This window comes from Papaver somniferum, chromosome 3, assembly GCF_003573695.1.
Source record: "Papaver somniferum cultivar HN1 chromosome 3, ASM357369v1, whole genome shotgun sequence".
Lineage (NCBI taxonomy): Eukaryota > Viridiplantae > Streptophyta > Magnoliopsida > Ranunculales > Papaveraceae > Papaver > Papaver somniferum.
In genome coordinates this window covers 205435553-205463176 of record NC_039360.1, presented here as the reverse complement: position 1 = coordinate 205463176, position 27624 = coordinate 205435553, and the positions used below count along the sequence as shown (strand labels likewise).

Below are 27624 nucleotides of genomic sequence, written 5' to 3'. Positions count from 1 at the left end.
ACAAAATATCTTCAAAGGGTGTGCTACAGGAAAACAGAAAAACAGAGATCACATCCACATAGCGATCTCTGAACAAAAAAAATACCGTCGTCGTATCATCCACATAGAAATTGTTCTGTTTTGTTAACAATATACCAAAATGTAAACCAAAAAATATACCCCTAGGTATCACACTAAGTATATATATACCAAAACATACCCGCAAAAAGTTAGTTCATCCATCAGCAGTTAGACTCCATCATCCTCATTCATCATCATATGTAGAATCTTCCTCATACTCGTCATATCCAATAAATTCCTCAGATTCATCTTCTTCATCTTCATCTTCATCATCCTCTTCTTCCACATCTCCATCCTCTTCTTCCGCATCTTCATCTTCGTCGATGACTTCACTTGTCTTATCTTCCTCATAGTCTTCATCATCGTCGTCGTTATCTTCAGCATCCACTAGTGCTTCAGCATACTCTTCCTCTTATGTATCAACAGGCCCCATGAGAAAGTCATTCCAATTGTCTGCTTCCATTTCTTCCTCCAAATCAGCCTGTGCGAGCTGCTCTACCTCCTCATATGGTGAGTATAGCTCAGGCACATGTTGAAAAGGTTCCCAATCTGGTTCAGCCTCTGATTCAGCATCAGATGCCAGCAAATCTACTTATGGAGGATATCTCGGCATACTTGGTGCAAGTAATGCCTGTGCACGATGAAACTATTCGTCTCTGAACTTTTCATACTCCTCTTGCATAACAGCTTCTTCGGCAGCCTTCCTCCGACGTGTCGCGTCGTCCTCTTTAAATTTTGAGCCATATTTCATGACATGTGACGAATTTGTTCACATGCTTCTGGAGATGTTTCAACTGTTCAGGGGTCATGAGCTCAATCAGTTTATAAGACTCAGCAAGAGGATCCTTGGAGCTGCTTGCCTCTGGTTCATCATCCAAACAACATACCTTAGGATTTTTTTCTTTCCTGTCTCTCCCCTCTCATGTGACGAATCAGGATTGCGGCTCCTCCTTGATGCCATACAATAGTGTATAAAAAGTATTGTTGCAAAACAATTACTTTGGTGTTAAACATAACCAAATACATGGCAAGAGAGACAACAATTTTCATTTTCATTCAGAAACAGATCAAATCCTAGAAACAACAACAGAAACAGATCAAATCCTAGAAATAACAACAGAAACAATCTGCATTCTTACTCAAAAAATATATCAACCCCTAGAAAAAAAAAGTTTACAACCACCACAAAACTTAAATCAAACACATCTGCATAGTAGAATAATGTTATTCAAACAAAACCAATATTATAATTACACTTAGTTCTTAAATCAATCACACGCCACCAACACAAACAAATTGTTCCCACTAGATAGTCTACCACAAAACAGAGTAACAAAAAAAATTAAAGTAATACATTAAGTGCTATTACACTTCTTTACATTCTCTTTGTAATGAAGAAAAAAGGATCATTAAAAAGAGAATCCATTTTTTGCAATCATGCAGAGGAAGATGAAGAAAAACAACACTTAAAAGAATACAAACCCATACCTGTATAGATGAAGATTAAAGAGTATGGTTTATTCAAAGATCCAGAAGCATCTAAAATTGAAGATGATTTTGTTGTTGTTTTCCCACTTACTTCAGCTTCTGAACTATTGAAGAGCAACTAATAACTACTGGCTTTTTGTCTCTAAGTAGAAAACATAAAATACTTTCCCAAAGAAGATGATTTTGTTGGGAAAGGGAGTGCTTGTTTGGTAGTGATAAAAGGAGATGTTGGGTGGAAACAACATCTTCTAACTTAAGGGCGGCTAAAAAGTGGTGCGGAAACAATAAAGTAACTTACACATGGATCTGTAAGAAAATATGTGTAAAAATGGGAGGGGGGGTGAAAAAACAACAAATTGTTATTCAAGACCAGCATTAATCTGATCAAATGCAAAGTATCTTGCAATTGGAATCTGCATACATTCAAGGACAGACGCTTTTGCTCTAGGTAGACGCTTTTTCTCTAGGAAACTTACTGATCGCACATATATTGGAGATTTTTCATTTCTTTGATCTGGATAGACGCTTTTGCTCCAGCAATTTACGTAGATGTGGTTCCTCTTCTAAAATATCTTGAAAACTGTCGTGACCTGGTATCTCTGTTTTGTCCACATCTGCAGTCATTCCTCTCGGCGTATGGATAAAAACCCACCAATCTGGATGTTTCACATCTCTGAAGTAGAAAACTTGGGCAGCCTCTTCAGCGAGAATCACGGGCTCGTCCGAAATATTGGTAGGGCTTTTCAATCTTGAAAGATTTACCAAAGGAAAATCTGAATCCTGACAGATCTTTGTTCTATTCTCTACCTTCACCCAATCATAGTAGAAGACAGTTTCTCTAAATGTACCATAGTTCAACTCTAGGATTTGTATGATCACCCCATACCACCGCGTTAGGTTAGTAACAGGGATTTTGTTCCTTTTCGAGCTCCTAAAAGTGGTTTATGCAACCATGGTGACACCACTTTCCTGGGTCTTATCCGTTTGCTGGTTTTCTTGGAAACAAAAACTAAATCCATTCACACGGTATCTTTTGTACTCTTTCTGAGACCTAGACCTCTAACGTAACGCCACAAATCTGTATCCATTTTGTCTTATGATCTAAGCTATGAAAGTGAAAAGAAAATCAACACATCAGCATACTGCATCATTACTGCTCTAACAAATAGGAGCGCCAATACAAACCTTTTCATACAGCTAACTAAGGAACTTGGTTTGCATCTCGACTTCCTCCATTGCAACCCCATCAGCTTCACAGTTCTCGCAATAATCCCTATATTTAGCATACATAGTATTAAAATCTAAATAGAATAACCCATTGTCCACATACAAACAAAACACGGCCAACCAATACCTGTAATAAACATTGATACCTTCTGGATTATTCTGAAAAATTACCCACGGACGTATTTGTTAGAGCATTGCTCGGTCGAACTCGCATGCGTTGCTATCTCAAGCATGTTTATCAATGTTAGTGATCAAAACTATAAGTCTTGATTTCTAGTCTATTATAGCTAAGTCTCGGACTAGGATAGAAAGTGTAGTTGAGCTCAAGGACTTCATGGAGATTCATCATATAAGTAGAAGAACTACTCAAGGAACCGGTGGAACTTCTCGACAAAAAGGTATGTGAAGGCTTGAACTTATCTATCACTCAAAAGTATATCTACTCTATCTCCTACTCTTTGAGACAAGAAGTCGTATGCTATATATATAGACTTTGATTATACACATTTGGCATTTCGAGTCGAGTATACCTCGCCTATCTATATCTCGAAATCTGAGTTGGCAAGCTTTTCTCTTTCACCAAGTTTATCTTTACCATGTGACGAAAGTCATGATATGTTTCAATCATCTTAAAAATTTCTTTGACGAGAAATGGCGTAACAACTATATAACGTCCTCTAAGAATGTTTCAATGATTGAAATGAGAGTTTAGATTACATAACCAATGGTGGACATAAACATTTTTGTGGAAACACATTTATGTATAAGTCTTAGTCCTTGAACCAAATTTTGCGAACTTTGTTGATCAAGAGAACCGGAAGAATGGCATGAGCCAAGTCCGCGAACTCAGTCTGCTAACTGCCGAAGTTCTCAAACCCGAGAATTTCTGTTGGAGTTGAAAAACTACTTGCGTGAAACTAAGTCCGCGAACCCAGTCCGTGAACCGGCGAAGTTCTCATACCCGAGAATTTCTGCTGGAATTTGTAAACTCTGCCCGGTAACTTAAGTCCGCGAACCTAGTCTGCGAACTTGAGAAGGTTATATATCTGAAGATGATTTCTGAACTTAAACTCAAAAAGACTAAGGAATACAGTTTGCAAACCGTGGCTATAAAAGTTCATGAACCAATTCAAGTGAATCAAATCATCTTTGCTTCAATTGTGTCTTGTGTAGTACATGAGATTTCCTTGAAATTGAACAACTCTCTAACTAGTTCATTTGAAATCATTTGAACTATTTATGGTGAAGAAGAACATGGTTGATATGGAATGCTCATATGGCTAATACGGTTAACAAACCTAGAAGTGTGCATTGTCAAGTGTGTGTAACAAGCTAAGTTTTCGATCTAACAGTTGAGAAATATTAGCTTGAATCTAAATTAGGTTTTCATCTAACGGTGGATATTCATTTCTTTGTTACCAAGGTAACTTAATTGCAAACCCTGATTTGAAAGACTATATAAGGGGAACTCTAGTATCTGTGCAAAACTAATCCCCACACCTCATGTGTGATACTAGTTTGCATACTAGAGTCGTTTCTCCTTTAACCTTTAGTTTTCATCTTCCAAAACCAGGTTATCGACTTAAAGACTTCATTGGGATTGTGAAGCCAGAAAGATACTACTTTTATCGTAGTTGTGTGATCTGATCTTGCATTTTCTATCGTACGAGTACAATCAGATTGATTGGCTTGAGATTGATATCTCCGATAGGAAAGATATAAAAAGTAATCACAAACATCTTCGTCTCATTGTTTGTGATTCCGTAACATCTTGTTTCGCTATCATACGATTAAGATTGTTGTGAGGTGATTGATAACTCTAGGATGTTCTTCGGGAATATAAAACCGGATTATCAATTGGTTCCTGTTCACCTTGATTGTTATCAAAAGACGGAACAAAACCTTTTAGGGTGTATATGTGGGAGATAGATTGATCCTTTGATAGACTTGTCTGTGTGAGACAGATTTGTTTATTGTCAAGCCTTCGACTTTGGGTCATATCAACTCTTAGTTGTGGGTGAGATCATCTAAGTGAATCAAGTGCGCAGTATCCTGCTGGGATCAGAGGCGTAGGGAATACAACTGTACCTTGGATCAGTGGGAGACTGATTGGGGTTCAACTACAGTCCAGTCCGAAATTAGCTTGGAGTAGGCTAGTGTCTGTAGAGGATTAATACAGTGTGTGTTCAATGTGGACTAGGTCCCGGGGTTTTTATGCATTTGCGGTTTCCTCGTTAACAAAATTTCTGGTGTCTGTGTTATTTCTATTTCCGCATTATATTTGTTATATAATTGAAATAATACATGTTGTGCGTTTGAATCAATCAATTGGAAATCCGACCTTTGGTTGTTGATTGATATTGATTGATCCTTAGATATTGGTCTTTGGTACCATCCAAGTTATTCCTTGTATTTGATTTGAACTCGCAGTTCTTGCTTGAGTAAATCAAATCAATAAGAGAGGTATAAACTCGTTGATATACTTTTAATTGATTGAGTCTTGTTGATTCTCTTTAAAGTATATTCGAGTTTGTCCATACAGATTGCTAAGCTTAATATTGGGTGGTGTTGTTAGACCTCCGTTTTTTCAATTGGTATCAGAGCAGTTAAACACGTTTAAGACCTTACAAGTCTGTGTTTGTAGCGATCTGACTCTTTGGACAGTAGTGCTATCTCAATAAGTGCACCACCAGATTCAGGGATTTCAGAATTCTCTTCCATGCCTGATTTAATAAAATATGTAGAAGAAATTCTATCTAAACCTCCACCGGGTTTAAAATCCCTTGAAGTGTTTTCAGGGCTTGAAAAGAAGCTTGAGAGCTTATCTCTTGATGTTGAGATATACCTCCAGAAAGAGCAAGAATCTTTTGACAGGCTAAATCAAGTTATGATGAATAATATTCATGTTGAGGTTGATATTGATTTACGAATCCGTAAGAGCAATGCTCCTCCTCTGCGTAATCCAAATAGTTGTGATAAATTAAACGAATTACAAGAGGAGTTTAAATCTCAGTCATCTGATTGTATCACCTCAAAGCATGAATTGATTTGTTGCTCAATTCCTGATACTTCCTATCAAGATAGTAGTATTGTCTTCTTTTATGAAGAATCTAGGACGTCTCTTTTTATCAAAAGAGTTTCCCTTCGCAGTATTAAAAACTATCCGCAGAAACTGTTTTTTATAAGTTGGAAAACAAGAAATCAGAAACACAAATCTTTTTGGGTTCTCTTGAAGTTCTTTGATAGACTTATAAAAACAGTTCCTTGGGTGTTTCTCAACACTACAAGATTTAAGAGTTGTTGGAAAGAAACTCTTTCTTAGTGCCATGGTGAGAAAGACATTGTTCACCTCAACACAACTTGTTTGTGTTGAAAGTGCATCCTCACCAAGAAATGCCCTGCCATGTATACGGTGAGGGAAGCACAACAACTTGGGAGCACATATTATATTTGGTAAGGCTGTAGAATTCAATTGGACTTTTCTAAAAAGATTTGTCTATAAACTTGAGTAAGTTTTATGTTTTTATTACTTGTTTGAGTACTTATAATGATCCATGTACCTTGATTATCATTCATTTCTACCTAACTTGATCTGTGTTTAAGGTTCTTAAATGTTTAGGTTTGAAAACATTAGTTCGGTATGTTTGGAATTCATGGTACACATACCAAGTATGCATAACATCATTTAAAACCAAAATACAGGGGTTTAAGTTCACAAACCCCGTCTACATACTGCTCCAGGATATGAAAATTCGTTTGCAAACCCGTATGCATACTTGACGTCGATATTCGGTAAACTTGTTTTGGCCGTATCTTCTTCGTCCGAACTCGGAATGACCTCATTCTTTTTGCATTCTATTCCTCTTTGAATTATCTTCAAAAACGAGGTGATAGTTATTTAATTTGGATGAGTTAGGATTGGTATTTGTCCTGTCTTTTGTTTTTGAGTGTTTTGCTCCGTTTCGTTGCACTTGTTCCACTTCTCTTGGACTTGGGCACTTGGATTCATGGAGTATTACTCTTCTAAGCTCATTTGTATATTTTACAAAGAATGTTGTTGGTGAATCACAGAGAAGGAAGTTCAAGAATGGGAATTAGTACGCATTACTATGGGATTCTTTAATGTTCACAATCATTTTAGGTGAACTATGGTGCATGGTCGTTAATGACTTTGTATGTTATTCTTTGAAAATCTTTTTATACGCCTTTGGTAGCTATTCTTGATATAAATCCGGGCGAAAAAGATTGATTCTACCCTCTAAGGACAAATCATCTTATATGTGCATTACAAGTTTGCCTTGATGCCTAGGAAACTTCTTATGAGAATTTATTCTTGTTTTTAAGAAGGATTACTAGAGTTTGGAATAGCCATTATTGTGATTACACGTAGCTATGTCCAACATATTCTTCTTTTTGTTTTTGGGTTTATTTGTTTAAATTCTAAAATTGTTTGGAAGATGATTTTTGCAGTATTAATCTTTATGATTTTATATATTGCAATGTGTTACGGGATATGTGTGTTTGCGTCCGTGAACTATGATTATCCCATACTTTGTCAGAAGTTAAGTCTTTTGTAAGTCGATATTCACATATTGATCAAAGAATGAATGGACTTTTGATAAATGCAAAAGTTAAGCCTATTATGCCAATTATTGATGGAAGATAGGTTAAAATCTTTTGTTTTCAAGGATTATGTCTATAAATACCGTTATGCAAATAGTGATGGAAAATAGAATGAATCCTTGTGTATTCCGCAGTATTGATCATCCCTGATCCATATTTTATGTATTACTGTGTGGCTCCGTAATGTATCTTATGTTGAGCATTATACAACCAAGTTGATTTTTTTTAGCTTAGTTGTTGTTCCGTGAGATATGTTATGTCGAGCATATTGAACTAAATTAATCATTTTTTTTGGTTATTTAGTTATTGCTCTGTAAGTTTTCTTATGTCGAGCAAAACAAATGACAATTAAATTGATTATTTTTGTGATTAGTTTGGTTGTGTATTCTAATTAGATTAATTATGGGTTCTCTTGTAATTAATCTAGTTGAGTATTTTTCGTGTCTCCATAAGTTCTCTTATGTTGAGCATAATCAATTGAATTGATCATTTTTTGTGTTTAATTTGATTGCGTATTTCGATTAAATTAATCATGGGTTTACTTGTGATCAATTTGATTGAGTTTTTGGATATAGGAAATCATTCTCATGGTTTTTTGTGTCCAATAAAAATCCTTCTTTTCTTTCGAAATTAAGGTCGCTCTTGTTGTTCCTTCGGGAATGACATCAAATTGGGGGAGAGTTCTTTTAAACTTGTGCTTAATGGTCATATCTTGAAGGGTGTGCGGCAGTGGAATTTTAGAAGGGTTATCTTGTATCTTTAAACTCCTTGATGAATGTATTTAGCTTCAGCTTTATGATTGCATCTAAATTAGTTGGTATATTTTTTTTTTTTTTTATTCATGAAATGTCTCTCTCGGAAATTTCATTATGACCCCGTTCTTGTACCTTTGCCAATTTTATTGATAAAAAGGGGAGGAATTAATATGTAGTTCACACTACAAATACATATGGTTTTCGGATCATTGTGTAAGGGGAAGTGGTTTCCATGTGAGATGGAGTATTGACTAAGGGGGAGTGATACATATCACCATAGTATTATTGTTGAAGTTATGATAAAATTGGACTTTGACGCTGTGTAATAATACCATGACACTGTATAACAATGATCGAGAACTATGTTTTCTCATTGTTATAGCTACGGATCTTCAACAACGGTGATGCTAAACTTACAACCTTTGTGATCATTGGAGTACTTGGAAGTGACAAATATTTCGAGGAATGTTGAAGATTAGACATGTGGAATATGAGCTACTAAAGTTTCTTTATCTTTTTTGTATTCAATATTTATTGATAGTTTTGTCACAAAAATTGACAAAGGGGGAGATTGTTAGAGCATTGCTCGGTCGAACTCGCATGCGTTGCTATCTCAAGTATGTTTGTCAATGTTAGTACTCAAAACTATAAGTCTTGATTTCTAGTCTATTATAGCTAAGTCTTGGACTAGGATAGAAAGTGTAGTTGAGTCAAGGACTTCATGGCGATTCATCATGCAAGTAGAAGAACTACTCAAGGAACCGGTGAAACTTCTCGAAAAAAAGGTATGTGAAGACTTGAACTTATCTATCACTTAAAAGTCTATCTACTCTATTTCATGCTCTTTGAGACAAGAAGTCATATGCTATATATATAGACTTTGATTATACACATTTGGTATTTCGAGCCGAGTATACCTCGCCTATCTATATCTCGAAATATGAATTGGTAAGATTTTCTCTTTAACCAAGTTTATCTTTACCATGTGACGAAAGTCATGATATGTTTCAATCATCTTGAAAATTTCTTTGACGAGAAACGGTGTAACAACTATATAACGTCCTCTAAGAATGTTTCAATGATTGAAATGAGAGTTTAGATTACATAACCAATGGTGGACATAAGCATTATTGTGGAAACATATTTATGTATAAGTCTTTTTCCTTGAACCAAAGTTTGCGAACTTTGTTGATCAAGAGAACCGGAAGAATGGCGTGAGCCAAGTCGGAGAACTCAGTCCGCGAACTACCGAAGTTCTCAAACCCGAGAATTTTTGCTGGAGTTGACAAACTACTTGCGTGAAACTAAGTCCGCGAACCAGCGAAGTTTTTATACCCGAGAATTTCTGCCGGAGTTTGTAAACTCTGCCCGGTAACTTAAGTCCGCGAACCTAGTCTGTGAACTTGAGTAGGTTATATATCTGAAGATGATTTCTGAACTTAAACTTAAAAAGACTAAGGAATGCAGTTTGCAAACCGTGTCTATAAAAGTTCATGAACCGATTCAAGTGAATCAAATCATCTTTGCTTCAATTGTGTCTTGTGTAGTACATGAGATTTCCTTGCAATTGAACAACTCTCTAACTAGTTCATTTGAAATCATTTGAGCTAGTTATAGTGAAGAAGAACATGGTTGATATGGAATGCTCATATGGCTAACCATTTGGTTAACTATTGTTGAACCAACAAGTGCATACGTTTGGGTACGGTTAACAAACCTAGAAGTGTGCATTGTCAAGTGTATGTAACAAGCTAAATTTTTGATCTAACTGTTGAGAAATATTAGCTTGAATCTAAATCGGGTTTCATCTAACGGTGGATATTGATTGCTTTGTTACCAAGGTAACTTAATTGCAAACCCTGATTTGAAAGACTATATAAGGGGAACTCTAGTATCTGTGCAAAACAAATACCCACACCTCATGTGTGATACTAGTTTGCATACTAGAGTTTTTCTCATTTAACCTTTGTTTTTTTCTTTTAAAACCAGGTTAACGACTTAAAAACTTCATTGGGATTATGAAGCCAGACCGATACTACTTTTATCGTAGTTGTGTGATCTGATCTTGCATCTTCTATCGTAGGAGTACAATCAGATTGACTGGCTTGAGATTGATATCTCCGATAGGCAAGATATAAAAAGTGATCACAAACATCTTCGTCTCATTGTTTGCGATTCCACAACATCTTGTTTCGCTACTATACGATTAAGATTGTTGTGAGGTGATTGATAACTCCAGGCTGTTCTTCGGGAATATAAGACCGGGTTATCAATTGGTTCCTGTTCACCTTGATTATTATGAAAAGACGGAACAAAACCTTTTAGGGTTTATCTGTGGGAGACAGATTGATCCTTTGTATACTTGTCTGTGTGAGACAGATTTTTTTATTGTCAAGTCTTCAACTTTGGGTCATATCAACTCTTAGTTGTGGGTGAGATCAGCTAAGAGAATCAAGTGCGCAGTATCCTGCTGGGATTAGAGGCGTAGGGAGTACAACTGTACCTTGGATCAGTGGGAGACTGATCGGGGTTCAACTACAGTCCATTCCGAAGTTAGATTGGAGTAGGCTAGTGTCTGTAGCGGCTTAATACAGTGTGTGTTCAATCTGGACTAGGGCCCGGGGTTATTCTGCATTTGCGGTTTCCTCGTTAACAAAATTTCTGGTGTCTGTGTTATTTCTATTTCCGCATTATATTTGTTATATAATTGAAATAATACAGGTTGTGCATTTGAATCAATCAATTGGAAATCCGACATTTGGTTGTTGATTGATATTAATTGATCCTTGGATATTGGTCTTTGGTACCATCCAAGTTATTCCTTGTATTTGATTTGAACTATCAAGAAGAGAGATATAAACTCGTTGATATACTTTTAATTGATTGAGTCTTATTGATTCTCTTAAAAGTATATTCGAGTTTGTCCATACATATTTCTAAGCGTAATATTGGGTGGTGTTGTTAGATCCCCGCTTTTTCAGTATATGCATCCACTGAATAGGGCTCACCTGAACTGGCTTTTCACAAGCACAGAACCCACTTCACTGAATTCATGTTCATCCTTTAAGAAGGGATCCAAATTTTCTTTGTGACCTCCTTGATCGACATTTTTCATGTGTTCCATGGAAAATCTAACACAGTCATCCATTTCAGTCGACTTCGTAATTGACCCTTCAATGTATATGTTGTTATTTGGGATGTTTTTGCACTCGTTCATTGCCCTGATTCAGTATGTACATGTAAATTTCAGTACAAAAACAACAAAAATAAAGGACAAATGGTAAAATAACAATTCACCTTTCGAATGGGTACAACCATCGATACCTAACAGGTCCACAAACTAAGGCCTCATCAGCCAAATGAACCATGTTGTGCACCGCTTATATAAAAAAAAACAGGCGGGAAATACTTTTCGAGCACACACATGGCCTCTGCAATCATCCACTAAGCCTGGTTCAGATACTTTCTGCTAACCACCTTTGAGCACAAAATTTTAAAATACAAACTGACTTGTTGAAGCGCGGTGTGCAAGTCTTTCTCTCCTGGAAAGGCATGTTGAAGCAGAACAGGTAATAAGTACCCCATAATCACATGGTAGTCATGTGACTCCAAGCTGCTCAAGTTCAATTGCTCCATATTTACATTGTTACTTATATTCGATGAAAAGCATGTGGGAACTTTCAGATCTTTAAGAATCTGACAAAAATCAGTTTTCTCTTTTTTGCTCAAAACAAACAGCGGAACCATCTCTACTCCTTTATTTGTTTTCTTCTCTTTCCACTCTCCACGGTGTAGTTTATTCTCCTTCAATTTGTCACGATTATTCCATGCAAAAATAGCCTTATTATCCTTATCAAAGATAGTGTAGATAATGTGTTCCATGACGTTCTTTTCCGTGTGCATCACGTCGACACAATGTCGTATAGTCCAGGCACAATACGACTCAAGTTCCCAAAGAATACACTTCTTGAAGAAAGCACCCGTGACAAGCTCAGAATCACCTTCCTCTTCATCAGACTGATATCTCTTTCGTTTACCTGTCTTACGGACCACTAACTTACCAGGTTCGTAATAAACATCGTCCAACTTCTCAAGCGACTGCGCTCCTGTTAGTCTTAGCGGTGCATTTTTATGCTCCTGTGTCTCTAATCCCAAAAGAGTCCCATCCCTAAATGGGTGCCTTTTCTTAAGGAATATACGATAGTTAGTGTACGCAATCTTGCTGTCGTAACCTAGATGAGTACTTCAAGTTTCGTCTGCGCAACAAACACACGCACAATAGCCATGAGTGGTACATCCACTTAAAATACCTTGAGCAGGCAAGTCATAAATGCCAAACATCAGAGTTACTTTCAGAGTAAAATACTCATTTTCAAAGAATCAAAAGCTTGTACACCTTGATGCCAAAGTTTTTTTAGCGTGTTGACCAGCGTCCGCAAAAAAACATCAATGTCTTGACCAGGTGACTTATGCCCAGGTATCAACAGATTCATCATTTGGAATTAAGACTTCATACACATAGAAGTCGGAAGATTATAAACCACAAGGATCACAGGCCAACAATTCCAACTCAAAGTCTGTACACCATGAGGATTAAACCCATCTGTTGATATTCCAAGCCAAACATTTCTTCCTTCCGCGGCAAACAACGGAAACTTCATTTTCATTTGTTCCCACTGAGATGAATCGATTGGATGACGCATATATTCAGATGAAACTTGCGCTCGATCGTGCCACAGCATTGTGTCTAATATCCAAGGTAGAGAATACATTTCCTTTATTTTTTCGTCTACAGTAAAGTATCTTAGCACTTTGCAAGGTTCATTTGTCACCACAGGACCATCTTTGGTAGCTTTCAACTTAAACCTCATAGTTTTTCATACCGGACACTCTATTAAATCCTCATTCTCATCGTAATACAGAATACAACGATTCTCACAAGCATGAATAGCCTTCACTTTCATCCCCAGATCCTTAAGCATTTACCTAATAGCATCATAATTTTTGGGCAACTTGTTAGGTTTCAGAAGCCACTCTCTTAACAAATCCAACAAACTGTTGACACAGTTACCCGAAATTTTATAAGTTTTCTTCACATTGTGCAGTTCTACCATAGCAGATAGGATTGTGAGATTGTCTTCACATGAAGGGTATAACTTCTCTGTCGCTAACGATTTGTACATATTATAACATTTCTCGACATCTGGATCTTCTAAGTGTGATTCTCCAATTTGTGTTTCATCATGGTCATGATGAATACCAAAGGAAGAGTCAATAAAATCATTCAAATTCAAACAATATGATTGCTTATCAGGCGTTTCTTCGATTACGGCCTTCCCCTTAGAACGACTTGTTGAAACACCATCCTTTCTTTCACCATGTAAGCTCCAGGTGGTGTATGTCTTGTCAACACCATGCTCATACAGATGGGTCCTAACAATCGAGAATCCAAGTCGGTGTCTATTTTCACACTTCCTACAAGGGAAAGCACATGTTTTTGCACAAGTACCATTTGCCATTTCAAAATCAATGAATTTTCTAACCCCTTCTCTGTATTCTGGACTATAAATGTCTGTTATACGCATCTAAGATGTATCCACAAAATTTGACATCCTACAAACAAGTAAAGTACTATGTCTTAGTAACCTAAATTTATCAACTAAACCTAAAAATGTCGCAGATTTATCAACACACCACAATATAATACAATTCACAACAACATCAATTTCTAAAATTAATAAACCCCAGATTTTGAAAAACTGTCGATTAAGAAAACAATAAAAGAAATACCTTAATAATTAGCTGAAGATAACCCAGGAGAATCGATAGATTCAGAATTCTTAATCAAACTCAATCCTTCTGTGATAACTCGATCAAGCTCAAATATTTAATGAAATCGACGAGTCATGGAAGAACCGGTTGAATCAATTTTGTTGATGAAGCTTCCTGCAACTGAATCTCAAATTGAATCTGATGAATTTTCTGGTGAAATCGATGGAGGCTGCAGGGATATACCAAGAAGCCGGTGAGATGTGAAATAAATGGAGGTGAAAGATATGATGTAGTAATGTCTCAACCGTTTTTCTATCAAAACATTAAGTTGTTTATCTACCTCCCAACTTTCAGACATATTAAATGAAAAACTAATTTCAGATGATTTTAATTTTGTTTTCGGATTTTAATTTTGTTTTCTGGTTTTCGGTAATTAAAATGAAGAGTTATAATGGGAAAAAATTATGGAGAAAAAAGACAGAATCGTTGGGAAGCTGGGTAGCCCTTGTGTGTGAGATGAAATTGGGAGCTGATAGTAGTAATAGAGGCGCTAATAGTAGTAACGGAGGGTAACAATGTAACTTGGCAATTTAAATTGAAGATAGGAAGGTAATTACCCATAACCCTTCTGAAACTCTGTAATAGGTACCAATTATTGCAACGATTATTCAGCGTTACAAAGTTACCACCGTCGATTCGACGTTACTTAAAAAAAAAACTGTTACAAAATCGGGCGTTACAAATTCCCTGATTTCGTGTAATGATCTCAGTATAACCCATAGGTTTATGTAACTTTGCCTATAAAATTATTTCTAAAACTCTTGTTAATCGACTTAAACCTCTCATGGATGGGTTGATTTCTCAAAATCAGAGTGTCTTTATGCCTAACAGAAGCATTGCAGATAGTATCCTCCTTTGCTAATGAGGTGGTTTTTATAGTGAACCATTATCAAAAAAAATTATCATGGTAAAGAAGGTTTAGCTGCTATCAAACTTGGCATGTCCAAAGCTTATGATAAGCTTGAATATTTTTGTTTTTTGAGAAAGTCCTCAAGATGATGGGTCCATGTGAACACATGATCCCCCATGATCCAATATCTGGCCACTGTCTCTTATTATATTTCACTCAATATGTTGTCCTAACTGGTACGATAAAACCTAAAACAGTCTTTAGGCAAGGAGATCCTTTATCCCCTTCCTTTATATTCTCTGTCATAAATCTTTTTCTGCTTATATTGATAAACTTACTAGTTTAGATCTAGTGTAGGGAATTAAGGTGTATAGGAATGATCCTGCCATTACTATCAAATTACTAGTATACACACTACACAATCTTTGATGTGCCATGAAATATTTTTTTTCTGTGTATTTTTCTTGCACCTTTATTCTAAATTCCTGCCTCCACCTTTGACTCTAATAATTATTTTTTTATCTAAACCTTCCGTTTGGCACATACCAACTGTTTGAAGCCGATCTCTAGCTTTTCTCCAGGCAATTGCTTAAAAACGCCTTAACATTTTCCGCTTTCTTCGTCCACCCCGAATTTAAGGGTATTCTTTTATATACGCCTAGAAAATACTAACGATACTCCATTAGTTAGTTTTAATTTGGTTAACATGAAAATTGTTGAATTATTAGAAAATTTTTATACCCATAGCCCTTCTTAAGAAAATTTACAAAACGGTAAAAAGAAAAAAAAATGTATCTTGCAAGACAATTTCCCGTGCGATATAATATTTCAATTCACTTTAAGAAGCTCTGAACGCGACACAACAGGAAGACAAAAAAATCTATAACAAAATTGCCACCGTCTACTAAAAACTATTGTGAGTCATCGCCTCTAATCTTTAGTTAATACCTCATTTAGTTTGGTTTAGTTTGGCTACTAATTAATTATTACCACTGTTAGATAATCAGCAGTGGACCAAGATTACATGGTTGAAAATATACACACGAAAGTATAACTACTAATTGATATGTAACGAAAGTGGAAGCTGCTTTCTTCTTATACTTTGTAGTTACATCGGAAAGCTGTATTTATAGTGATCCAAAGAGGACAGTCCCATACAGCACAAAAACACGTGTATATACATCTGTCAAATAATAGAGACTCAGTGGCATGCATATACACGATGCCATTACGGATAGAAATGAACCTCAGACCCAATGGTGGTCATCCATCTAAAACTCCTTGGGACCCACATTATATAACACTCCCCCTTGGATGACCACCGTTTTGAATTGTCATTTCATCAAAATCTTGCCATAAAAATTCAGTAGCCAAAACTTGTTTCAGTATTGGTAGCTTCAAAGTGATGATGGTAGTCACATATTTTCTCCCGTCGCCGAAATCGTGTGAGCAAAACCATTTAGAAAAAACCTGAGCTTGGAGTGAGATTGGTCATCGCCATGTCTTCCGTCAAAATTGCATCAGGAAAAATCACTTGGGACAAAAAACCTGAGTGCCAGGAAATACTTCCTCCGACAAATTGCGTTAGGAAAACCACTTGGGACAAAACCTACACGTCTGCGTCAGGAAAACCACTTGGGATAAAACCTGAACGCCTAAAGTTCATAATGATGTTGACGTCGATGCTAATGTTGCCTCGTTAAAAACCTCGTCTGAAAACCACGTGGGAAAAATCATACTAGAGGAAAAGAGTACAACGGACGTCGCCTGATAATGGTGCTGAATACGCATATGCTGCCTCGTTAAAACCTTGACAAGGAAAACCCAACGGGACAAAACCTTAGGGAAGGAAAAAGAGTACAGCGCATTTTATTCCATCCAAAGATTCTACGAGTTTACTCCCCCTGAAGCATGACTTCTTAAAGCGGTTGGTGGTGCAAACATTATATAGTCTTCGGAAAACCGATTTACCATTTGCAGTTTATGGAGGACTGACTGCAGGTCTTGCGCCGGGTACACAATCGCCATTGTTCACCTCGCATTTAAATCCTCAGTCCATTGCGTACCAATTTATTTCCCGCTTTAACTTCAGGCATAACAATGAAAGGTCTTTTGTAAACTCATAAATACTGTAGAATCAATTTCATCATCTAAAAGTATAACCTGCAAAACAAAAGTTAGAAAACACAAGATAATGCATGCATTATATCCATGTATGGTACTTCTGGACCATAAATTCAACGTGCGTATCAGATAGATCGATCACTTCCCAGTAATGGTGCTAATTTAGAAGCACGATAAGTATTACGAGCATCAAAACTAGATACTCTGGTATATACAGGAAAGTTTTATTATGCTAGCATGTCCTCGAACTTCAGGTCGAGCAAATATTTCGATTTTAGCGAGATCTCAAAAATCTAGTTCAAGCATGGATTTTAGCGCTACTAAGGGTTCTTTCAGAAGCCAAAAATGATATCATCATTTCATACGGATTTTAACCTTATACCAAGAACATAAAATACACAAAGGGTTGTTCATAAATTTCTCCTCTTCAAAATGGTGATTATGACTAAAATTTCAAGCCTGACATAATTCACAAGGTCAGGAGGCTGCCAGAGTTAAAACTAGAATCCTTCAGGGATTCAAATACCATCACCAATCATAAGTCGTAGCTAGATGCAATTAGAGTCTTCCAGAGACTACCACTCTAAAGTGCATCAATATTAGGAGAATACCATAGAACCAATCCTGGGATTCAGCAGGAAACCCTCAATCACACTTAAAACGATAATATTATTCTCTCTGCGCTTAATCTCAAATACCAACCTGTAATTTTCAGGCCTCACAATTTTACAGTGTGAGTCGGATCCGAACTTTTGCGCTTTTTCGAGAGATTCCATCTTCTACCTTAGTTTGAGGTAACATGTCATATGCCTACCAATCACAATGTCGATGTTTCTCTGCAGAGGGGTACACAACCATTATGGTAAACAGTAATCGACAATCATATATGATTTAGCACATTCTCTGGTGCATGCACATTCAAGAAAATTTTACAAACTGGTACCAGCGCCACTTCAGGGGCTTTATCATATCCTCATCTTCAATAAGGAGTTTCAAACTTAGAGAATGTGGATCATATTTTGATAGTCTCCACGAGCACTATCTGTGTCTCTCTTCAAGAACACTACATATTAGAAAAGTGATTGGAATTTCTTTTAAGAGGCATATATGAGGCAATTATTCAGGCCTCAAGCGTGTTTTAACACACGACTTTGTCACTGCGAGATGCATGATTTAACCTGCTGAGACAACTTCCTGTGTCTGCATCCTCAAGCAAGTGACGAGCAATATTTTCCCCAGAGCTACTGCAGTTATTTGTTTTAATCATGAGTAATATGCAACACCTCAATTATATCCAATATCTTGGTGTGATAAAACAAACTGAGATAGTTTCACGCCAATATATAGCGGCAGCCAAACTTTGTTTGATCAGGATAATTACTTAATCAGATAACCTGTTGAATTGTCGACATTGCTTACTACAACCTTTAGGTGGTGTCTGTCATCTCTATGACTTCAAGGGAAAAGTCCTTAAATTTGTCGACATAATTCGTGCCATCTTCAGGTGGTAGTGTTTCTCCCCCTGGTTAAGGCGGGAAAACCTTTTAGGTTATCATAATTTGCACCATCCTTTTATGGTGGCGTTTCTCCCCCTGACTAAAGTGGGAGAACTTTAAAGTTTATCAACCCTACTCTTGCCAAACTTCTGGTGGCTGGTGGCATTTTAGTTTTCCTGATCATGGCGGAAACATTACTATCTCATTTCTGGAAACTTCCGGTTCCATAATTGCCTGATTTTCAAAGGCAATTCTACTCATGATAGATTTTGGGTTTTAATTTAACTACACAATAGGTATCCCAAAAAAAGATGCAGGCTCGACAAGAGATGAGATATTTCACGCCGTTCCTTATAACGGTTTACTTCCTCCCCCTAACGGCGGGAATACAGTCTCATCTTCAATAAGACATTACCAACACATGGTTTTAAATGTCTTATGAATCAAAACCAACATATATAGATAAGTGACGTTATGGAACAAATACGTAAGTTGTAAGGTTGCTTCCCAAGATGTAATTGATGGTAAATAGTTGGTCGAGCAATAAACTAAAAATGCTTAAACAAAGAACTCAACTAGACCATGTTGAGTGCGCACGTGTGCTAAGTATATGCTCAATACAACACCAACTGAAAGCAAAGCATCAAAGCCTATCAATTTACCACCAAGATAAATGGACTTAAGTGGAAAGTCCAAAAATGGATACGCAACCACAAGATTTGCACAAACAGTTCGGAAAAATCTAACATTACGTGTTAATATAACAAGAGACCATCTAGTAGATGTGTCTATCAATACATTAAAGTATTGAAATAATTGTCCATATTGCAGGGTGAATAAGTCCTGCAATTTCCACCTTGAATCCTTTCTAGGAGTTAATGTTGGTGATTCAGTAATGGGTTACCATAATGTTAATGATAATGCAATTTAACAATTAATTGTCTCAGGGACCAATAACACAATTTACATCCTTATCTAATGGAAGCTTCAGGTTCTGTAAAGGATGTCCATGAGCATTTTGAATCGTCTACTCATCTTGGTAGAACTTTTGTGTCCATACTGATCATGCCTGAGCATGAATAATTCAAGGGTCATTAAACTTCTGGCTAATGACAATGTGGAATTCGACTGTTCGAATTCTCCTATGGCACACCCCATAAAAGAAAGCCTTACGTTTCTTTACGATGTGCTTCTGGCACAAAAACAAATGAAGTAACAAAATACTCCATAAAAATGCTCGTTTGTTGTTTCAAGGTGGTAACGCCAAATATTCTCAAAAACTCAACAGATTCTTCAGGAATCCGGAATATTATAAGGCGTTAATAAAGATGACTGTTATACCTCCAAAATGATACACGCTCTTCCGGAGCCGTCTATCATATTATTCGAACCCGAAATGGCATTTCACATTTCCCAAAACCTCTACAAGGTTACATAAATGGTTCGAAAAAATTTGTGTTTGTTGTTCCCTTGTTTAGAGACAAATATCTCTATCGTCTATTTAAAATGGATAGATTACTTCAGAAATTCATATCCGATGTCACAGTTGGACGAGAGACATACATTAATAAGTCATTAACAATATCATTACGTAACCATGGGCTAATTCGGGAACCCAAGAATTCGTGGTTAATTCCTGGAATCCAACTATTTCGGTAGACCACTTCTGGAGTCTACTTTATGGATTACTGCTGGAACCCATAAATTTTGGATTATTATAGGAAGGCACAAAATATATGTTGGACTGCTTATGGAGCCGACAACATCTCATGGATTGCTTCTGGAATCCATTACTGACAAAAATAAGCAAAGAAAATAAACAAAACTTAAAACAAAGGATAAACATCCAAACAAATATGGCACTAATACAATATCAACAAATCTCCAATTTTGTCACCTTCATAGCCAATGACATATTAATTTACAAGTGTACAAATGGATACACTCTTTTATGGAAAAGTTTCCTACTTGGTCACTTCAGGGACCGCAAATAGGAACAACTAGCACTTTTATAACGGGTCACTTCTGGGACCGAAGGGCTAGCGGACCGTGCCTTTTGCATCGATATTATGCTAGACGAAATTCCATCTTCTGGTGGAATTGTTTCAAAATCTCTGGAGATTATTTAGAGCAAGAGAAATTAAATTTATGTTATCCTCTAGGAATACAACAATTTCTCGCTTCGCCGGTATTAAAACCGCAAGTACCATAACAAAAATAATATAGCGGAAAATTATTAAAGTTTACGGAGTCGCGGTTCTCACCTTCCCGCACTTACCCAAAAACATTCGTACAAGTTTGCAATACTTGTAGAACAACTTGCCTCCATTAATAGTGTTACTACCCTGATCAATAGAAGCAACAGAGTCAGTACTACTATCCACATATATAATCAAAAACACAAATTCAACTCAAAACACAAATATAAATTGTGAGGTTGATTATATGGCTTTGTGGGTATCATCCCCGGCAGCTTGGCATAAACATCGTCGAACACTGGTTTATCAATTGGCGGCATCGAGCTATTCGTGCTGATAACGTATTGTGAGTCATCGCCTCTAATCTTTAGTTAATACCTCGTTTAGTTTGGCTACTAATTAATTATTACTATTGTTAGATAATCAGCAGTGGACCAAGACTATATGGTAGCAAATATACACACGAAAGTATAACTACTAATTGATATGTAACGAAAGTGGAAGCTGCTTTCTTCTTATACTTTGTAGTTACATTGGAAAGCTGTATTTATAGTGATCCAAAGAGGACATTCCCATACAGCACAAAAACACGTGTATATACATATGTCAAAAAATAGAGACTCGGTGGCATGCATATACACGATGCCATTACGGATAGAAATGAACCTCAGACCCAATGGTGATCATCCGTCTAAAACTCCTTGGGACCCACATTATATAACAAAAACATACTTCTTCCAGAGACAATATTGGCATGGATGGCGCACAAATTGGCTGCAACTGTCTCTTGTTCTTTAGCAACTAAGTAAGCTTGAGCTGTTTCTTGCACTAGCAATATCGCGCGACTCCGGAAACACAACTACAGAAAACAAATTGGCTTCTTTATTTGCCAAGACCATCTCAATATCCTACGTTTCAGTATGTGTACGTAAAAGATCGTAACTTACACCTAGCCTCATGTTGAATCTTAAACAGTTCCAACATTAACCACCGTTAAGCATCACAAGAAGCACAAAATAAATTCTGAAATTAGTTTTTCATATAAAGCTTCATAGAGAAAAAAAAAAGATTTGAACTATAACGAAAATGGAATTATTGAAACTGACAAAATTGCAGGGTAGAGAAGGACATGAATTACCAAGACAAGCTAAGGTTGTTCTTATTCTTATTTAGGAAAAAAGATGTGTATACATCTATTGTACTACATACGAGAGTTCAAGCGTTTGTAATACAAGAGAAATATTTAACGTTGATGTGTTGAATGAAATCATAACCTTGAGATACTACAAGAACAAACAATCGTTGCGGTTCTTGTTTCATCTTACCTGGAGAGGAGAAATCAAGATGAAAAACTAGGGTTTGTTTGGTTGTTATCTTTAGGGTTGAAGAAAACGGGTCGAAGAAAACTTTAAGGTTAGAAAAATTAGGCTTTTACGGTAAAAAAGTGTTACAGGGTGTTAGTCCTCAAGGGAGTTGGGGGAGTTGGGTGTAGTTTGGTTTTTTCCTGTTAGTCGTGGGGGAGTTCAAAGGAGTCTCTCGAAATCTCTGTTAGTCTTGGGAGAATTTAGAAGAGTCTCCCAAACTCCCTAGAAAACCCTGTTAATCGTGGAGGAGTTTGAAAGAAACTCTCAAACTCCCTGTTAGTCGTTAAAATTAGAATGTTAGGGAGTTGGTGTTTTGGGGGGAGTTCTGGGGAGTTCTAGAGAGTTTATAGAGTATTTTTTCCTCACTGGAGAGTCTCTCAAACTCCCCACACTCAAAACACCAAACTCTCTCAAACTCTCCACACTCTCTTACACTCCCTCAAAATCTCCAAGATTCAAAATACATTAAACTCCCCCAAACTCACTCGTGGTTATTCTCTCCGGATATGTGAAGAATGTGAGAAAATAATCTCATAGTTACATCAATTTCGTATACACAGGAGAATTTGTGTTTCTGTTTATCTAGGGTATAAGTACGAAGAAGTTCTGATGTGTAGGTAGATAACTATTGGGGGTATACGTCCGGCCCATCTTGTCCCCAAAAATCTAACGGTCAAAACTGTCCATCTTCCTGGAGGCTCCCACGCGTCGAATTGCGAATAACCGATACGACAATGATCTCATCATGAGATTCATAACCGATAAAAGAATCCCAAGCCATCGCCACCTAAAAAATCCCGATGTGGATAAATAAATAAATAAAAAAAGAAAAAGAAAGCTATTTTCTGGTTTAGTATTTACTTACTATATTTCCCCATCTGTCCATATTAATGGCGGAAATGACGGATAGATAGTTATGGGATATATTCTTAACTATTTAATGCTTCTTCAGTGACCACAACCTGGATACAAGTCTTTTCCAGAGCGAGAGATAGAAACCAATGGAAATCACCACTGATCCTTGAAGTTTCTCTCCCTCCCTAGCCTAGCTAGTGTTTCTTCTTCAGCTAAACTAGGAAACCGGGAAGTTCTTTTCGATCTGAATTCTACCATTTCGAGGAACAAACAGTGTTGAGTATTTGAAAATCAAAATTTTAGCGATTTGGGGGGATAAAGAAAGAAAAGCAAAAAAAACAAAAAGAAGATGTATTTCTAGTGAAATTTGTGCAGGTTCCCTCCTTCATTTGTTGACCCGATTTTGTTTAAAGTATAAAGCTCAAAGAGAAAATTTGCAGTAAAGCTTTAACTTTAACCGACACTTGCCTTGGAATACGTGCTGCTGTATATTTTGGGGTTTTGGAGTAGGCTTATTGAGTTGGATTTGAGTGAAAGGCAGAAAAGAAAACCAGCTCAGTTATATTTCATCAGCATTCGTTCGAGAGAGAGATAGAATGGAAACTTCTTCCATTCTTGTCTCTGTGATTTTCATTTTTGTATTAGTTGTAGTTAATTCAGATCCAGCTGAAGATAAACAAGCTTTACTAGATTTTCTAAGTAAAACCCCTCATTCAAGAACCTTAAATTGGGAGAAGAATTCCAGTGTCTGCAACCACTGGACTGGAGTCAATTGTAGTTCGGATAAGTCCAGAATCATATCCCTCAGGTTACCTGGGATTGGATTGAACGGTCAGATTCCACCAAATACACTCAGTAGACTTACTGCTCTTCAGATCTTAAGTCTCAGATCTAATGGTCTTACTGGGTCTTTTCCTTCTGATTTTATCAACTTGAAAAACTTGTCTCTTCTTTACCTTCAGTTTAACAAGTTTTCTGGTTCATTACCAAATGATTTTTCTATTTGGAAGAATCTTACTATTATTAATCTTTCTCATAATAGTTTTAATGGGAGCATTCCTTTTTCACTATCGAATCTTACTCATTTACAAGCTCTGAATCTTGCTAATAATTCTCTCTCAGGTGAAATTCCTGATTTCAATCTTCCAAATCTTCAGCAACTACTCTTGGCTAATAATAGTTTGTCTGGAATCATTCCAAAATCTCTGCAGGCTTTTCCTAAGTATTCATTTTATGGTAATAATGTGTCTTATGGTAATTCATCCACACCCGTTGATCCATATCAATCACCCGTTATACCGATTCCTCCGAACTCAACAAATTCAAGACAGCTTAGTGAAACCGCATTACTTGGAATTATAATTGGCGGTTCTGTTCTGCTGATTCTGATTGTACTTGGGTTTCTGCTGTTTGTTTGTTGTTTCAAAAGAGATGATGAAAGTGGTGGGCTCTCAGGGAAATTGCACAAGGGGTTAAAATCTCAAGGGAAAACTACGGCTCCAGGTAGTCAAGATGGAAATGTCAGACTTGTGTTCTTTGAGGGCTGTAACTATGCGTTTGATTTAGAGGATTTGTTAACAGCTTCCGCGGAAGTTCTTGGGAAAGGAACATTTGGTACTGCTTACAAAGCGGTACTTGAGGACGCAACAACTGTTGTTGTGAAGAGATTGAAGGAAGTGGGTGTTGGAAAGCGAGAATTTGAGCAGCAGTTGGAGGTTGTTGGCAGAATTCGCCATGAAAATGTTGTTCAACTAAGAGCCTACTATTATTCCAAGGATGAGAGGCTTATGGTGTATGACTTTTACAGTCGAGGAAGTGTATCTGCTCTCTTACATGGTATGATCTCTCTCTCTCTCACACACACACACCCTTCTAATATTCAGTTCCTAATTTTGTTGGGCTCTTTGGATGGTAGAGTGTGGTCATGTTGCATGATGATTTGAATATATGCTCCACAACATCCACTATTGTTTATTTTGCTGTTGAAAATGTTAAACAAGTTAAGAAATCTTCTGTAGCTTCAATAGTTACTGACTTAACTTTGCTCTCATAGAAGTTATATTCCCTATGTTATTTCATTTGGTCATTAAGCCTGCATTTGTGGTAGTTGTTCGAATTTAGTACTCCATGACCCTTTTTAGAACGTAGTAGATGCCTGAAAATCTACAACTAGGGCGGAGTTCTTCACCTTAGGAACAGCTCATTGTTAATTTCGGATGTTTTTGGCAACTCCTTAGGTGTTCCATTTCTGAAGAAAAAAGGTTAACAAGTTGTCAAGGTGTTCTCAATGGTATTATCAGGTTTCCCAATCTATTAATTCGCGAAGATTATTCATACAAAGAATAACTCCCAAAAAGAACATTTATTGAAATGTTCAATATTTGTGTTAGTGCTCTAAATTTCCTGAACAAGTATTCCCTGTATTGCGATGGGCAAGCATTTGTTCTGTAAGCTGATCTCACTAAATATACACAATGGCTAGTTTCATATTAAGCAATCACACAAGGTACTTTTTGTCAGTAACTTTGAACTAGTCAGCAGTGTGTTTACTGCTGGATATTGGTAGTCAGTATTACTTCAACATTAACCAAAACAGTTGTTGCAGGCAACTCAAACGGAACTTGCTTTCCTTAAAAACTCGTACCTGGTTCCTTTAGTTATTTTTCGATACATAGGGTTTAGTTATCCTGTCTCTGAAGTTTGTTTACTGCTGGATATTGGTAGTCAGTATTACTTCAACATTAACCAAAACAGTTGTTGCAGGCAACTCAAACGGAACTTGCTTTCCTTAAAAACTCGTACCTGGTTCCTTTAGTTATTTTTCGATACATAGGGTTTAGTTATCCTGTCTCTGAAGTTTGTTTCTCTTTTTACAGTTCCACTTCCACATCTCATCTGTTTTTGTAATTTCTAACATTGTAGGAAAAAGAGGAGGAGATAGAGTTCCTCTAGACTGGAATACACGTCTTGGAATTGCAATTGGTGCAGCACGAGGGATTGCTCATATTCACACACAGAATTATGGGAAACTTGTTCATGGAAACATTAAATCATCCAACATATTCCTCAACTCTCAAAACTATGGTTTAGTATCTGATTTGGGTTTAACAACCCTAATGAACCCAGTTCCCCCACCTATATCACGCGCCGCCGGATACCGAGCTCCAGAGGTTGTAGACACACGACAAGCAGCTCAGCCATCAGATGTTTACAGCTACGGAGTCTTACTACTTGAACTCCTTACCGGGAAATCTCCCGTTCACACAACAGGTGGCGATGAGGTAATTCACTTAGTTCGCTGGGTACAATCTGTAGTTCGCGAGGAATGGACAGCTGAAGTTTTTGATATCGAACTAATGAGGTACCCTAATATAGAGGAAGAAATGGTGGAAATGTTACAGATAGCAATGACTTGTGTTGTAAGAACGCCAGAGCAGAGGCCAAAAATGTCGGAAGTTGTCAAAATGGTGGAAGATATTCGAAGGGCTGATACAGATATCAGAACTTCGTCAGAAACCAAATCAGAAAGCTCGCCACCACGACCACCAGCTGGTGGATACTAAAATAAAACTCAAGTAATAGTTCATCATCATCCTATTGGTTGAGATGGAAACCTCATCCATCTCACCGAGGCTAAACCCTGTTCATTATTATTTTTTTAGTTTAGGCCTTGTGGTCTGGCAATTTACACATTCTTCCCGCTCACGCCAGCTTGTTTCTGTATCTTTCTTTAAATGGATGAAATTAGGAATTTAGGAGATCCTGGTGTTTTTGTATTTAGTTCTGATTGCTCGAGTATTCAGTCAGGATAGAAAATTTTCAATTGTAATTTTAATTTCATTATCCCCCACAATTTCGCTCGTTTATCGGGGACATGGGAGTCTTTTTTTCCCAGTCCACCAATCAGTCATATTAACAGACCCAAAGAAAACTCAACTGCCATTCTCTTTCTCTCTTCTTTTCCTATTCAAATTTCAGTTCAGTTCAGCTCAATTCGGTCTGTCATTTCCACTTTTAAGGCTGACACTGTCGAATGACTTGCAAAAATTTTATCTACTTGTTGCTACTTTGTAGAATGCAAAGTGCCTACTGCCTAATTTGATCAGGGAAATGTTGGATAAGTAAACCAGCTTCTGGGATCTTTCACATAAAAAAAGTGTTTCAACCTCAAAATTACTCAGCTCACAGAAATCTATAGTATTACACACACATAAATCAGAATCACACTAGAAAAACACTTCTCTGTGAGATTGTTTGTTGAAGACAAGCGTATTGCTATATCTTCGTATAAAGAATTGATTACCTTTACATTAATTTTTTCAAGAATGGCAATCCCCATGTATAACCTAACCGCATATCTGGTTTTTCACTTCACCACTATCCTTGTCTTGATGCCACCTGAAATTACATACACCATATGCAGCTTTAGTAATCAGTCACAAATATGGGTACTTCCTATGGAAATTAGATCAGGCCTAAATAAAATGAAACCCTACTGACTAATTTATATCTGATACCGAGTTTTTTTTCTCTATCATTGAAGATGGTCCCAACCCGTCCAGGCATGAAGCTTAAGGCCTCTGCAGGGCCGTTAAAAAGCCACACTTTAGGCTACGAAAATGCATGTGCTCAGGGTCTTAAGGGTAGTAACAATATCTTAATGAACAGTTGTTTCAGACTAAGCTTTGGAACTTTTTGGATGACTCGTATGCTTGAAGTTCTTTTCTAGACCCTAGTGTTCAGATATGTTTG

At 36.9% G+C, this 27624-nt stretch overlaps 1 protein-coding gene across 1 annotated transcript; it reads left to right on the top strand.

The window, feature by feature from the left end:
• The first annotated feature begins 22864 nt into the window (after positions 1-22864).
• LOC113358482 (probable inactive receptor kinase At4g23740) lies at positions 22865-26721 on the top strand. The gene is made up of 2 exons (XM_026602075.1): positions 22865-24708; positions 25795-26721. Exons 1-2 carry the CDS (start codon positions 23469-23471, stop codon positions 26433-26435), a joined length of 1881 nt encoding a protein of 626 aa, XP_026457860.1. The 5' UTR covers positions 22865-23468; the 3' UTR covers positions 26436-26721.
• Positions 26722-27624: the final 903 nt, after the last annotated feature.